The sequence below is a fragment of the Schistocerca americana genome, chromosome 10 (genome assembly GCF_021461395.2).
Source record: "Schistocerca americana isolate TAMUIC-IGC-003095 chromosome 10, iqSchAmer2.1, whole genome shotgun sequence".
NCBI classification, from domain to species: domain Eukaryota; kingdom Metazoa; phylum Arthropoda; class Insecta; order Orthoptera; family Acrididae; genus Schistocerca; species Schistocerca americana.
In genome coordinates this window covers 109,806,237-109,821,198 of record NC_060128.1, presented here as the reverse complement: position 1 = coordinate 109,821,198, position 14,962 = coordinate 109,806,237, and the positions used below count along the sequence as shown (strand labels likewise).

General features: G+C 42.7%; 1 protein-coding gene across 2 annotated transcripts in view; it reads right to left on the bottom strand.

Moving 5' to 3' along the window:
• LOC124552683 (neurexin-4) overlaps positions 1 to 14,962 on the bottom strand; it is a 174,111-nt gene that overhangs the window by 60,460 nt on the left and 98,689 nt on the right. For both annotated transcript variants that reach the window (XM_047127004.1, XM_047127005.1), the window contains exons 12-13: positions 3,637 to 3,762; positions 1,325 to 1,528 (exon numbers count right to left, since the gene is read on the bottom strand). In XM_047127004.1, coding sequence (XP_046982960.1) covers positions 1,325 to 1,528; positions 3,637 to 3,762 — 330 coding nt within the window. The remainder of the gene's footprint in view (positions 1 to 1,324; positions 1,529 to 3,636; positions 3,763 to 14,962) is intronic.

Here is a 14,962-nt window from a genome sequence, read left to right as displayed (position 1 = left end):
GTGTCATGGTGGTTCTTAAAGATAGCGGTTTCTTTTTCTGCACAATTACCAGTACCCATGAACATCTCAATCCACATAAAAATAAAATTTGATCAGGAACACAATCTGCAGGTATGTTATTCAACTCTTCCCTGAATGCAAACTGGGTCATGATGACCAAACAGCAATTCGAGAAGCGAGCAGCAAATGACAGCAAGCAAAGAGGCACATCCTCGCCTTTTGTTCACTGTACAATTGCTACTACAGTAAACCAATCTTAAAAACGCAGGTCCTGCACTTCCAAATGCACTCAAGCACACACAACAATGAATAACGGTTGCTGTGTGGTGCATGTTTCAAATAAGAAAATTCCCACACTGCAACCTGTACACTGCTGTGTATAAAATGTAGATATAGTGTCAAAATTTTATTTAAAATTAAGAGCAGAATGCTATATCATTTCATTGTCAAGTTACTGGTTTTTATATGCAGTATATGGTCACACGTGGTGTGCCATTTATGCCCATGTGAACTTGCTGGCTGCTTTTACTACATATCATTCGATTTTTAAGACCTAATAACTGAATTTTTTTTATTTTTGCACATCTTACAGTCTGATACCTTTTCTCAATGCAGGACTGAATTTCTTTTTGTCATTCATCACAGTTACTTTGTTGCATCAAATATAAGTAAACCATTGCACAAAATTTTAAAGAGTTTGCAAAGACAAAAACCCATTGCACAGACTTTGCTTGTCCATTTTTGTGTATGAAATATCGATGGATAGACCTGCATATTAGGAATTATGTGGTCACAACAATCTTATTCATATTTGATACGAAGTTCAAGATATCAATACAAGATTATTTTTTGGCACGTATGATAACTACTCAAAACTTTTTTATTCGCCGAGGTAGGGAAGTAACTCATCTGCAACAGTGGAAGAATTGGTGGAACAGGACACGTAAAACCACATCAACAGCGCTTAAATAAAGCCCAGAGGGCATGTTTAAACACATGTCCTCAGCACCTGGAGGGCAGCAGATTATGATGAGTTAAATCGTCCACAACAGTCAAAGAGTTAAGCTACAGGAGTCCAATTTGATCTTGTGTGGCACATAAGTTGTAAAATGTACGTGTTGGTTCCAAAAAGATGTCTTTAGGAGTTACAAGCTAAGGAAAGTCTGCCAGTGCCGCAGACTTACCAGTAACTCTCCTGAGTATTTCACTACCACCTTAAATTCTGTAGCAAATAGCAATTTTTATATGACTAAGTCACCCCTAAGGCAAGAACTTAAAAGATAGAACGTACGCTGAGCACATTTCACAATGACTACACACTTACAATTTGCATTGAAGAGCCTAGAATTGCGACACTGGTACATCAGGGACTGCTGACAAGACTGGGATCGGTTGACGAGTGCGATCAGCTGATCCATGTCGGCGTCATAGTGTATCGGCTGGACGAAACTGCCCGGTGCCTGGAAGCCGTCTACAGGTGTGATCTGCATGTTGCTGTGACTCACCTCTGTCACAACACGCCCGTCAGCTGTGGAATTGAAATGAAACCATTACTACAGAGAAATTCAAAATTCACCTGCTCCGAAATAAAATTACAGTGACTGTCAATTCTGTATAAGGATATTAACTATGAACTTGAAGTTAAACCTGGAGGCTGTGGTAGTAGACGGATATGGGTGCAACCTTGACAGGATGTCGGTGCGGACGTCTGGAAGAGCAATTTGATGCTGCAGTTTGTGTGATACGACCACTGTAGTCAGGCCACTGTGTGCGAGCTAGAGGTGCACGAGTTCATTGCACAGCGCGTAATTTTGAAGCTTCTCGCAAAAGGAGGCACCGATGCTGCGGAAATTTTGGAGGAGGCTTCTTGCACAGTTTGGGGAAGAGCCCCTTCTGAAGATTCAAGCGTATCAGTGGCACAAAATGATTGTGGCAGAATTTGTTGCATTACTACAAGGTTGAGTACTACAGTCTAGTAAGAAAGCAACCTTCTGTCCCTTTTCTAACACCTTCGTTAGCAAATGAACCCCTGTGTCTATTTACAGAAGGCAAGAAGAGTTACTTAACAGAATGCAACAAAGAAAAGTTCCAATATCTTTGAAACACTAGGAATGTCTATGACACATGATCCCAACAGTCATAGGATGTCAATAACTGACTGCCGGAGACCAAAGAAAAGCATTGTAAGTTGAACTAGGGAACACAGCAGTAATCAAAGATCTTCTGTATGCACTGTGTGACGCAAATATCAATAACAGAGACTGTAATTACAACAATATCTGCTGCACAATAACTGCCAGATGCATGGAATTCAGCCAGTAGGCCTTACATTTAACAGAACAAAACCTGCAGTCTCCAAGCAGAATTCTATACAGTAATAAATTACATTAGCAATGAGGAAGACATCAAGTGATAAAAGAGGAAAAACCTAAAGTTCATAAACCAATTCAAAATGGAGTCATCTAAATGATGGCCTCAGGAGGAACATGCACTGATGAGCCAAAACATTATGACCACCTGCTAAATGGCTAGTTTGTCTTTCTTTAAAACGAAATACATCACCAATTCTGAGTATCTGGGATCCAACAGTTTGCTGGTAGGTTTGTGGAGGTATGTGCCATTAGACGTCTATGCACAGATCATGTAGTTCGCGTAAATAATGAGCTGCTGATTTGCGTATGCGGTGAAGGTGCCCGATAGCGACTCTGATGGATTCCATAGGACTTGTGTAAGGTGAATTTGGTCACCTAAACATGAATTTGTATCCACTATAATGTTCCTGAAACCACTGTAGCACAGTTGTGGCTCCGACACAAGGAGAAATATACTACTGAAATACGAGATTGGCATCTGGAAGACATCAAGCACGAAAGGGTGCAGGTGGTTCACAGCTGTCAGTGTGTCTTCAATTACTACCACAGGTCACCAGCAAACACAGTAGAATGTCACCCATAGCATAATACCGCTCCTTCCAGCCTGCATCCATGGCGTGCTGCACATTAGCCACTGTTCACCTCGATGATAGCGTCTGTGGAGATAACCGCCAACCTAGTGCAGCAAAAATGTGATTCACCCAAAGAGCTGACACGTTTCCATTGATGGACAGTTGAATCCCTACGATCCTGTACCACTGCAATCTTAATTGACGATGTTGTCGGGTCAACATGTGAGGGGTGGTCTGCCGCGGAGCTTCACGTTCGTTAATGTACGATGTGCTCTGAAACACTTGTGTGGGCACCAGAACTGTGCTCTTTTGGCCGAGATGCTGTTTTCGAGATACTCGTACACAGGCTCTGTGTAATGATAATCTGTCCTTGGTCAAAGTCACTTATCTCAATGAATTTCCCCCTTAGCAGCACTTATCTCCATTAGAGTGGTCCCTCGTTCGTGTCTTCTCTGCTTACATACTTTTGTTACCATTTAACGTACTCACAATGCCACCAGATGGCAATCGATATCGCGGTGGGCAATGGGCATAATGTTTTGGCTTGTTAGTGTAGTTTCATGCAAGTAAATCAGTCCACAATGCAGAAGTGGTTAACCAACACTGCAGATGTTCACATGTAATGTGGGTCAACAAATATTTGCTCCAAACTGAAAAAAGGACATAATCAATCTACCCTTCTATGTACTCACCATAGAAATGACATGTTACTGGGAACGGCTTTAGCGGACCACTGCCATCCACATCTATTTTGACTTCCGCCTGCTGGCTCACTGCATTTGTGTTCTTGTATGCCGTGCAAGACAGCGGGTTTAGAGCTGGAAGGAAGATTTACAAGGTTAGAGTGCAGTTTCAATAACAATAATAATAATAATAATAATAATAAAACAGCAAGAACCAAACTCCATGTCATCTAGTCTCTACAATTAAAACTCTCAGGACACAATAAAATATAGCAAGTCCCTGATTCTTCGTCTTCCTCCTGAAACTTTTCTGCTTTTGCAGGTCCTGATTATTTGGGTTAATGCAGACTGCACAGGTAAGCAAAAAACAAGGATAATTAGAAATTCACGTTTTTACTGGTAACTGCTATTTTCAGTACTTACAAAACATGCTACATGTCATAACAACGTATTTCTGGAGAACAATATGAGAAAAGTAGACAGCTACTCAAAATATAGAGGTGGTGTTGAATCACAGAGGGGCACAGGGGAAATATACCAGTAATGTTCAGCTTTTGGACTACGTCCTTCGGCAGAAGAACAAAAAACCCACACGCGGCCACTGTCACGTCCAGATGCTCTGGCGGCAGCCCTCCTTCCACAGCGACCTCTAGCCGCTCAAATTTCATTAGTCAACAGCTTTCACGAACAAAGTTCTGCAAAACCATATAAATCAGGTCGAAACCTCCTTGCACTACTTCCTATTCATTTGCAAAATTCTCATGCTCTGCAACCCCAAATTCCTGCATCCTGTCTCCCATACTGAAACCCTGGCCCACCCCACCAGAAACACATAAAAGTCTCCAATTTGTTCATCTATAATTCCCACCTTGGAGTACCACAACTGACCCACCACTAGAAGTGTCTCCTTCACCACTGACAGCGACTGATACTTTTATCTGCGCTTTCATTTTTCTCCTGCATTTCCATTATTGCATCTCAATTCAGTGATGGAGATGCCTTTGACAGATTAGCAGATCAAATGTAGCGTGAAACATACAGTCACACAGATTGCGAATAATAGAGGGTGAAGGATCAGGTGCTCATCTTTCTGCCTCCGACATTCCTGCTCAAAATGTAAGACAGCAGCTGAAGTAGGTGTGCACCAGTATTTACGATCTTCTGTTGTGGTGCATCAGTTACTCGGATCAATGTTTAGACTCAAACAAAGATGATGTGACTTACCAAATGAAAGTGCTGGCAGGTCGACAGACACACAAACAAACACAAACATACACACAAAATTCAAGCTTTCGCAACAAACTGTTGCCTCATCAAGAAAGAGGGAAGGAGAGGGAAAGACGAAAGGATGTGGGTTTTAAGGGAGAGGGTAAGGAGTCATTCCAATCCCGGGAGCGGAAAGACTTACCTTAGGGGGGAAAAAAAGGACGGGCATACACTCGCCACACACACATATCCATCCACACATATACAGACACAAGCAGACTTGGTCTTTAAATACGTCTGCTTGTGTCTGTATATGTGTGGATGGATGTGTGTGTGTGTGCGCGCGCGAGTGTATACCCGTCCTTTTTTCCCCCCTAAGGTAAGTCTTTCCGCTCCCGGGATTGGAATGACTCCTTACCCTCTCCCTTAAAACCCACATCCTTTCGTCTTTCCCTCTCCTTCCCTCTTTCCTGATGAGGCAACAGTTTGTTGCAAAAGCTTGAATTTTGTGTGTATGTTTGTGTTTGTTTGTGTGTCTGTTGACCTGCCAGGACTTTCATTTGGTAAGTCACATCATCTTTGTTTTTAGATATATTTTTCCTACGTGGAATGTTTCCCTTTATTATATATATATATATATATATATATATATATATATATATATATATATATATATATATAAAAACAAAGATGAGGTGACTTACCGAACAAAAGTGCTGGAAGGTCGATAGACACACAAACAAACACAAACATACACACAAAATTCAAGCTTTCGCAACAAACTGTTGCCTCATCAGGAAAGAGGGAAGGAGAGGGGAAGACGAAAGGAAGTGGGTTTTAAAGGAGAGGGTAAGGAGTCATTCCAATCCCGGGAGCGGAAAGACTTACCTTAGGGGGAAAAAAGGACAGGTATACACTCGTACACACGCACATATCCATCCACACATACAGACACAAGCAGACATATTTAAAGACAAAGAGTTTGGGCAGAGATGTCAGTTGAGGCAGAAGTGTAGAGGCAAAGAAGTTGTTGAGAGACAGGTGAGGTATGAGTGGCGGCAACTTGAAATTAGCGGAGATTGAGGCCTGGCGGATGACGAGAAGAGAGGATATACTGAAGGGCAAGTTCCCATCTCCGGAGTTCGGATAGGTTGGTGTTGGTGGGAAGTATCCAGATAACCCGGACGGTGTAACACTGTGCCAAGATGTGCTGGCCGTGCACCAAGGCATGTTTAGCCACAGGGTGATCCTCATTACCAACAAACACTGTCTGCCTGTGTCCATTCATGCGAATGGACAGTTTGTTGTTTGACCAGCAACAAACTGTCCATTCGCATGAATGGACACAGGCAGACAGTGTTTGTTGGTAATGAGGATCACCCTGTGGCTAAACATGCCTTGGTGCACGGCCAGCACATCTTGGCACAGTGTTACACCGTCCGGGTTATCTGGATACTTCCCACCAACACCAACCTATCCGAACTCCGGAGATGGGAACTTGCCCTTCAGTATATCCTCTCTTCTCGTCATCCGCCAGGCCTCAATCTCCGCTAATTTCAAGTTGCCGTCACTCATACCTCACCTGTCTCTCAACAACTTCTTTGCCTCTACACTTCTGCCTCGACTGACATCTCTGCCCAAACTCTTTGTCTTTAAATATGTCTGCTTGTGTCTGTATGTGTGGATGGATATGTGCGTGTGTGCGAGTGTATACCTGTCCTTTTTTCCCCCTAAGGTAAGTCATTCCGCTCCCGGGATTGGAATGACTCCTTACCCTCTCCCTTAAAACCCACTTCCTTTCGTCTTCCCCTCTCCTTCCCTCTTTCCTGATGAGGCAACAGTTTGTTGCGAAAGCTTGAATTTTGTGTGTATGTTTGTGTTTGTTTGTGTGTCTATCGACCTGCCAGCGCTTTTGTTCGGTAAGTCACCTCATCTTTGTTTTTATATATAATTTTTCCCACGTGGAATGTTTCCTTCCATTATATATATATATATATATATATAAAAAAACAAAGATGAGGTGACTTACCGAACAAAAGCGCTGGCAGGTCGATAGACACACAAACAAACACAAACACACACACAAAATTCAAGCTTTCGCAACAAACTGTTGCCTCATCAGGAAAGAGGGAAGGAGAGGGGAAGACGAAAGGAAGTGGGTTTTAAGGGAGAGGGTAAGGAGTCATTCCAATCCCGGGAGCGGAATGACTTACCTTAGGGGGAAAAAAGGACAGGTATACACTCGCACACACGCACATATCCATCCACACATACAGACACAAGCAGACATATTGGTCTTTAAATATGTCTGCTTGTGTCTGTATGTGTGGATGGATATGTGCGTGTGTGCGAGTGTATACCTGTCCTTTTTTCCCCCTAAGGTAAGTCTTTCCGCTCCCGGGATTGGAATGACTCCTTACCCTCTCCCTTAAAACCCACTTCCTTTCGTCTTCCCCTCTCCTTCCCTCTTTCCTGATGAGGCAACAGTTTGTTGCGAAAGCTTGAATTTTGTGTGTGTGTTTGTGTTTGTTTGTGTGTCTATCGACCTGCCAGCGCTTTTGTTCGGTAAGTCACCTCATCTTTGTTTTTATATATAATTTTTCCCACGTGGAATGTTTCCTTCCATTATATATATATATATATATATATATAGAGGGAAACATTCCACGTGGGAAAAATATATCTAAAAAGAAAGATGATGAAACTTACCAAACAAAAGCGCTGGCAGGTCGATAGACACACAAACAAACACAAACATACACACAAAATTCTAGCTTTCGCAACCAATGGTTGCCTCGTCAGGAAAGAGGGAAGGAGAAGGAAAGACAAAAGGATATGGGTTTTAAGGGAGAGGGTAAGGAGTCATTCCAATCCCGGGAGCGGAAAGACTTACCTTAGGGGGAAAAAAGGACAGGTATACACTCGCACACACACACATATCCATCCACACATACACAGACACAAGCAGACATTTGTAAAGGCCTGTCTGCTTGTGTCTGTGTATGTGTGGATGGATATGTGTGTGTGTGCGAGTGTATACCTGTCCTTTTTTCCCCCTAAGGTAAGTCTTTCCGCTCCCGGGATTGGAATGACTCCTTACCCTCTCCCTTAAAACCCATATCCTTTTGTCTTTCCTTCTCCTTCCCTCTTTCCTGACGAGGCAACCATTGGTTGCGAAAGCTAGAATTTTGTGTGTATGTTTGTGTTTGTTTGTGTGTCTATCGACCTGCCAGCGCTTTTGTTTGGTAAGTTTCATCATCTTTCTTTATATATATATATATATATATATATATATATATATATATATATATATATATATATATATATATATATATCCCCATGAACCATGGTGGGGAGGCTTGCAGGCCTCAGCGATACAGATGGCAGTACCGTAGGTGCAACCACAATGGAGGGGTATCTGTTGAGACACCAGACAAATGTGTGGTTCCTGAAGAGGGGCAGCAGCCTTTTCAGTAGTTACAGGGGCAACAGTCTAGATGATTGACTGATCTGGCCTTGTAACACAAACCAAAACGGCCTTGCTGTGCTGGTACTGCGAACAGCTGAAAGCAAGGGGAAACTACAGCCGTAATTTTTCCCGAGACCATGCAGCTTTACTGTATGGTAAAATATTTTACAAAATAGATTAAGGAAAGGCAAAACCCACATTTCTCGCGTATGTAGACTTAGAGAAAGCTTTTGACAAATGTTGACTGGAATACTCTCTTTCAAATTTTGAAGGTGGCAGGGGTAAAATACAGGGAGTGAATAGGCTATTTACAATTTGTACAGAAACCAGATGGCAGTTATAAGAGTCGAGGGGCATGAAAGGGAAGCAGTGGTTGGGAAGGGAGTGAGACAGTGTTGTAGCCTCTCCCTGATGGTATTCAATCTGTATACTGAGCGAGCAGTAAAGGAAACAAAAGTTTTAGCAACATATTTACTGAATATCATCATTATCAACAATATCATCATCATTATTAGAGCCATTTGTCATTCACTGCTGGATACAGGCTACGTTCAGACTTCTCCATAAATTACCATCTTCGGCTTTGTGCATCCAAGTTTGTCATGCTTGTTTATTTTACGTTCTCCATTCATCTTCCATTAGAGGCCTTTCATTATCACAAAGAATCCGACACAGACTGTCCATCGTCTATATCCCGCCACTTCATCTCCCTGTATTCCCAACCCCAACCCAAATCCATTTCAATTTCACTAGTCACTATCACATCCCCAACTCCTGTCTTTCCTCTTATAGATGTATTAGTTGTTCTGTCCCTTCTTGCAGCCACCATGCATCTTTCCATTACTCATGAGGTAAACCTTATTATTTGAACTATTTACAGCTGAAGGCAGCATTCAGTCTCCCAGTGAGTTTTGTGGCCCATTTTCATCTTCCTCTTTATTTCTGTAAGTGTCCTACATCTTGTGTTCTTTTTCTTGAACTTCTGGTAGCACTGTTTGGAATGCAGTCATCCTCACAGTCTGTTATCAGAGTGTTTGTTTCCTTAGCTGCAGTATATAGATTTTTGAAGAAATCATCAAACGTGTTTGGTACAGTCGTCCAGTTCATTGTAACCGTGCCATCTGACATCGAGACTACTGTGATGCAATGTCTAGCCTGCCTAAGTGCCTATTTCACTTTTGTCAAACTTAAGTTGTTCCCAGTGTCTCCCCTGTCATCTTCTCATTGTTCTTTCTGTCATCTCTTGTTTTTTAGATTGGGTATTTCTATTTGATTGCTGTTATCAATATTATGAAAAGGGATGTTGCTATTCACCATACAGCAGAGGTGCTGAGTTGCAGATAGGCACAACAAAAAGACAGTCATAAATAAAGCTTTCAGCCAGTAAGGCCTTCGTTAACAATAGATGACACACACACACACACACACACACACTGCAGTTGTGTGCCTGTGTGCGTGTTTGGCAGCATGTTAGCTACAGGGTGGTCCACTTGTTTTTTTGGTAACAGTTTGTCAGTAGCCGTTCATGCAGACAGAGAGCTTGTTGGTTATCATGCCTACATAGAATGCAGCACAGCGGTTGCAGCTTAGCTTGTAAATCACATGACTGGTTTCACAGGTAGCCCTGCCTTTGATGGGATAGGTGATGTTAGTGACCGGACTGGAGTAGGTGGTGGTAGGAGGATGTATGGGACAGGTCTTGCATCTAGGTCTATTACAGGGGTATGAGCCATGAGGTAAGGGATTGGGAGCAGGGATTGTGTAAGGATGGACGAGTATATTGCGTAGGTTCGGTGGACGGCGGAATATCACAGTAGGAGGGGTGGGAAGGATAGTGGGCAGGACATTTCTCATTTCAGGGCATGACAAGAGGTAATTGAAACCCTGGTAGAGAATGCAATTCAGTTGCTCCAGTCCCGGATGGTACTGAGTTACGACGGGAATGCTCCTCTGTGGCTGGATTGTGGGACTTTGGGAGATGGCGGGAGACTGGAAAGATAAGGCATGGGAGATTTGTTTTTGTACAAGGATGAGAGGATAACTGTGGTCAGTGAAGCAGTGAGAGCCTCAGTATATTTTGAGAGGGACTGCTTGTCACTGCAGTTGTGACAACCACAGGTGGCTAGGCTGTAAGGGACTTCTTGGTATGGAATGGGTGGCAGCTGTCAAAGTGGAGGTATTGCTGGTGGTTAGTAGGTTTGATATGGACGGAGGTACTGATGTAGCCATCTCTGAGGTGGAGGTAAACATCTAGGAAGGTGGCTTGTTGGGTTGAGTAGGACCAGGTGAAGCAAATGGGGGAGAAGTTGTTGAGCTTCTGGAGGAATGTGAATAAGGTGTCCTCACCTTCAATCCAGATAGCAAAGACGTCATCAGTGAATCTGAACCAGGTGACGGGTTTAGGATTCTGGGTTTTTAAGAAGGATTCCTCTAGATGGCCCATGAATAGGTTAGCATAGGATGGTGCCATGCGGGTGCCCAAAGCCGTACCGCGGATTTGTTTGTAGGTAATGCCTTCAAAGGAGAAGTAATTGTGGGTGAGGATATAGTTGGTCATGGAGACTAGGAAGGAGGTTGTTGGTTTGGAATCCATAGCGCGTCTGGAAAGATAGTGTTCGATTGCAGTAAGGCCAAGAAACATTCCATTAGAACTACTGACGGCCTTGGGAGAGCCAGTTCTGACAAAATTCTACCATTTGGTGAGCAAGATATATGACACACCCTCAGACTTTAAGAAGAATATAATAACTCCAATCCCAAAGAAAGCAGGTATTGACAGATATGAAAATTACCGAACTATCAGTTTAATAAGTCTCAGCTGCAAAATACTAACACTAATTCTTTACAGACAAATGGAAAAACTGGTAGAAGCCGACCTCGGGGAAGATCAGTTTGGATTCCATAGAAATATTGGAACACGTGAGGCAATACTGGCCTTACGACTTATCTTAGAAGAAAGATTAAGGAAAGGCAAACCTACATTTCTAGCATTTGTAGGCTTAGAGAAAGCTTTTAACAATGTTGACTGGAATACTCTCTTTCAAATTCTGAAGGTGGAAGGGGTAAAATACAGGGAGCGAAAGGCTATTTACAATTTGTACAGAAACCAGATGGCAGTTATAAAGAGTCGAGGGGCATGAAAGGGAAGCAGTGGTTGGGAAAGAATGAGACAGGGTTGTAGCCTCTCCCCGATGTTATTCAATCTGTATATTGAGCAAGCAGTAAAGGAAACAAAAGAAAAATTCAGAGTAGGTATTAAAATCCATGGAGAAGAAATAAAAACCTTGAGGTTCGCCGGTGACATAGTAATTCTGTCAGAGACAGCAAAGGACCTGGAAGAGCAGCTGAACGGAATGGACAGTGTCTTGAAAGGAGGATATAAGATGAACATCAACAAAAGCAAAACGAGTATAATGGAATGTAGTCGAATTAAGTCGGGTGATGCTGAAGGAATTAGATTAGGAAATGAGACACTTAAAGTAGTAAAGGAGTTTTGCTATTTGGGGAGCAAAATAACTGATGATGGTCGAAGTAGAGAAGATACAAAATGTAGACTGGCAATGGCAAGGAAAGTGTTTCTGAAGAAGAGAAATTTGTTAACATCGAGTATAGATTTAAGTGTCAGGAAGTCGTCTCTGAAAGTATTTGTATGGAGTGTAGCCATGTATGGAAGTGACACGTGGATGATAATTAGTTTGGACAGGAAGAGAATAGAAGCTTTCGAAATGTGGTGCTACAGAAGAATGCTGAAGATTAGATGGGTAGATCAGATAACTAATGAGGAGGTAGAGAATAGAACTGGGGAGAAGAGAGAGTTCGTGGCACAACTTGACTAGAAGAAGGGACCGGTTGGTAGGACATGTTCTGAGGCATCAAGGGATCACAAATTTAGCATTGGAGGGGAGCGTGGAGGGTAAAAATCGTAGAGGGAGACCAAGAGATGAATACACTAAGCAGAGTCAGAAGGATGTAGGTTGCAGTACGTACTGGGAGATGAAGAAGCTCGCACAGAATAACAGACCAAGTATTGCACACAAATTGCCATGCTGAGGTGTGGAGAATAATTTACGCATGCGAATCCGCGAGACCCTTGGAATATTCGGAGACTTTTTGGTGTGGAATGAGTGGCAGCTGTTGGAATGGAAGTATTGTCGGTGTTCGTTAGGTTTGATGTGAACAGGCCATCTGTGAGGTGGAGGTATTCAACAAGGAATGTGGTTCGTTGGACTTAGGAGAACCAGGTGAAGAAGCAAATGGGGAAGAAGGTGTTGAGGTTATCGAAGACTATGAGTACAGTGTTTTCGCCCCAGTCCAGGTAATGAAAATGCCATCAATGAATCAGAATCACACAAGCGTTTTGGGACTCTTGGTGGGTAGGACGGTTTCCACTAGATGGCCCACGAATAGGTTGATACAGGAAGGTGCAGTGCGGTTACACTGCAGCTTCCTTTGTTTTTCTGATACCTTTAAAGGAGAAGAAATTGTGGGAAAGGATACAGACAGTCGAGATGACCAGGAAGGGGATGGCACGTTTGGCATCAGTTGGGCATTAGGAAAGGTAGTGTTCAGTGATGGCATGGCCACAGACAGTGGGGATGTTAGTATAGATGGAGGTGGCATTCACAATGATGAGCAGGGCACTGAATGGTAAAAGGACAGGCACTGTTGAAAGTTAGTACAGGAATGGTTAGCCATATTTCACATACAAGGATAGGTTATGGGTAACAAGCTGAAGGTGTTGCTCCACAAGCACAGTGAAGCTGCAATATCCCAACCAGAATGGTGTGTCACAGCCACTTGGGTTTAAGGTTTTAGGAAGCATGTAGAAGTTAGCTGTGTGGGAAGTAGTGGGGATGAGGAATGAGGCAGAGGAGATGTTATGGGATGGAGCTAGGATTTGAGGGGGAACACATCAAATTGGATTTCAAGAATGATGTCACTGTGGCAGGACTTGTAGGCAGACACGTCTGACAGCAGGCGGAGCCCCTCAGCCAGGTAATTTGTGCAGTTCATAATGACAGTGATGGAGCCTTTGTTAGCAGGTAAGATTATAAGGCCTAAATCTGAAGAAGGGCTTTGTTCGATAACTCAGTCTATTGCTAAATGTGCCTGTCTGTTGCTCAACACCTCTTCTACATGGGTTCTGGCAAAAATATGGACACACCACGAGAAATGCTCGCTTGAGCATATGCTAGCCAAACCTGAAAGTTGCGGTCTTTGTACACTAGCACAAATGGCACTTGTGCAATACCCCAATACATTGCATGTATCAGTTGCAGTCAGAAGAATGTTTTGTGTAGTTGTGACTGTATTATGTCTGAGCTAAGTGAATTCGAATGTAGCAGAATTGTCGGTGCTGGTTTAGTGGGTACTCCCATAGCTAAGGCAGTCTAAGTGTTTGATGTTTTCAGAAGCACCATTTCAAGGACTTATAATACATACGGGGAAAGCAGCAAAAAGATTATCCACTAAGCTACAATACGGATAAAAGTGCTCGTTGTTTGATTATGACAGACAGTAACTGAAGAAAAATGTGATGAAAAATAAGACAACAACAGCTGTGAAAGTCACTGCAGAACAGAATATTGCACTTGCAAACCCTGTCAGCACCAAAACCCAAACGGAGCTCTGGAAACAGGGAATTGCATAGCAAGCTGGAATCTAAAAATCACTCTTCGGAGATGCACATGCCAACAACACGAAAATTAGGTGTCAAACCCACAAAACCTGGACTGTGGTGCAATAGAAGAAAATAATTTGGTCAGACGTGTCTTATTTCACGCTGTTTCCAACTTCTGGCTGAGTTGTTTACATCCCAAGAGTGAAAGACGGTGGGCACTCAGTGATCGGGTGGACATATCACGATATTCTACGGTCGTCGCGGTTACTCTGCAAGACCTTATTACTGCCGATGATTATCTGACCATTTTGGCCGATCAGGTCTATCCCGTGGTGCAATGTTTGTTCCCCAATAGTGATGCAGTGTTCCAAGACAAGAGGGTTCCTGTTCACACAGCTCGCATCATCTAGGGCTGGTTTTGTGAGAGCAAGAATGAATTGTCACATCTCCCCTGCCACCACAATCAGCAGATCTTAATACTAAGAGCCTTTGTGGTCTACTTTGGAGAAAAGGATGCACGATTGCTAAGATCTCCATCATCGCTAATTGAACTTGCTACTATTTTCTAGGAAGAATGGTATACACTCCTTTGAAAACCCTACAGGATCTGTATTCATCCATTCCAAGATGACTGGTACCTGCTTTGAATGCCAACAGCTTTCCAACACTGACTTAGGCATGGTAATGTATTGGGTTTCTGGTGTTTTCATATTTTTGTCCAACTTCTTTATGTTAGTTACTAGCAATCTACCTTAATTCATATTATTATTATTGTTATTAATATTCCATACTGGATTTTCCATTCTGTGCTTTTTGACCACTCAAATGTCATGACACACAGTCAGTGGTTACATTTACTGCATCCACTGCAAAAAAGCTCAGATAGTTAGTAGTTACAATGTCAATCTGTATGACTTTTTGCAAGATATGTGACTGACCAATAGCATTTTGACAATATTCAACTTTTACCACACTATACTGTTACTGTGTGACATTGTGCTGCCATGACACATACAATTTGACTGACGAGCCTTAAATGA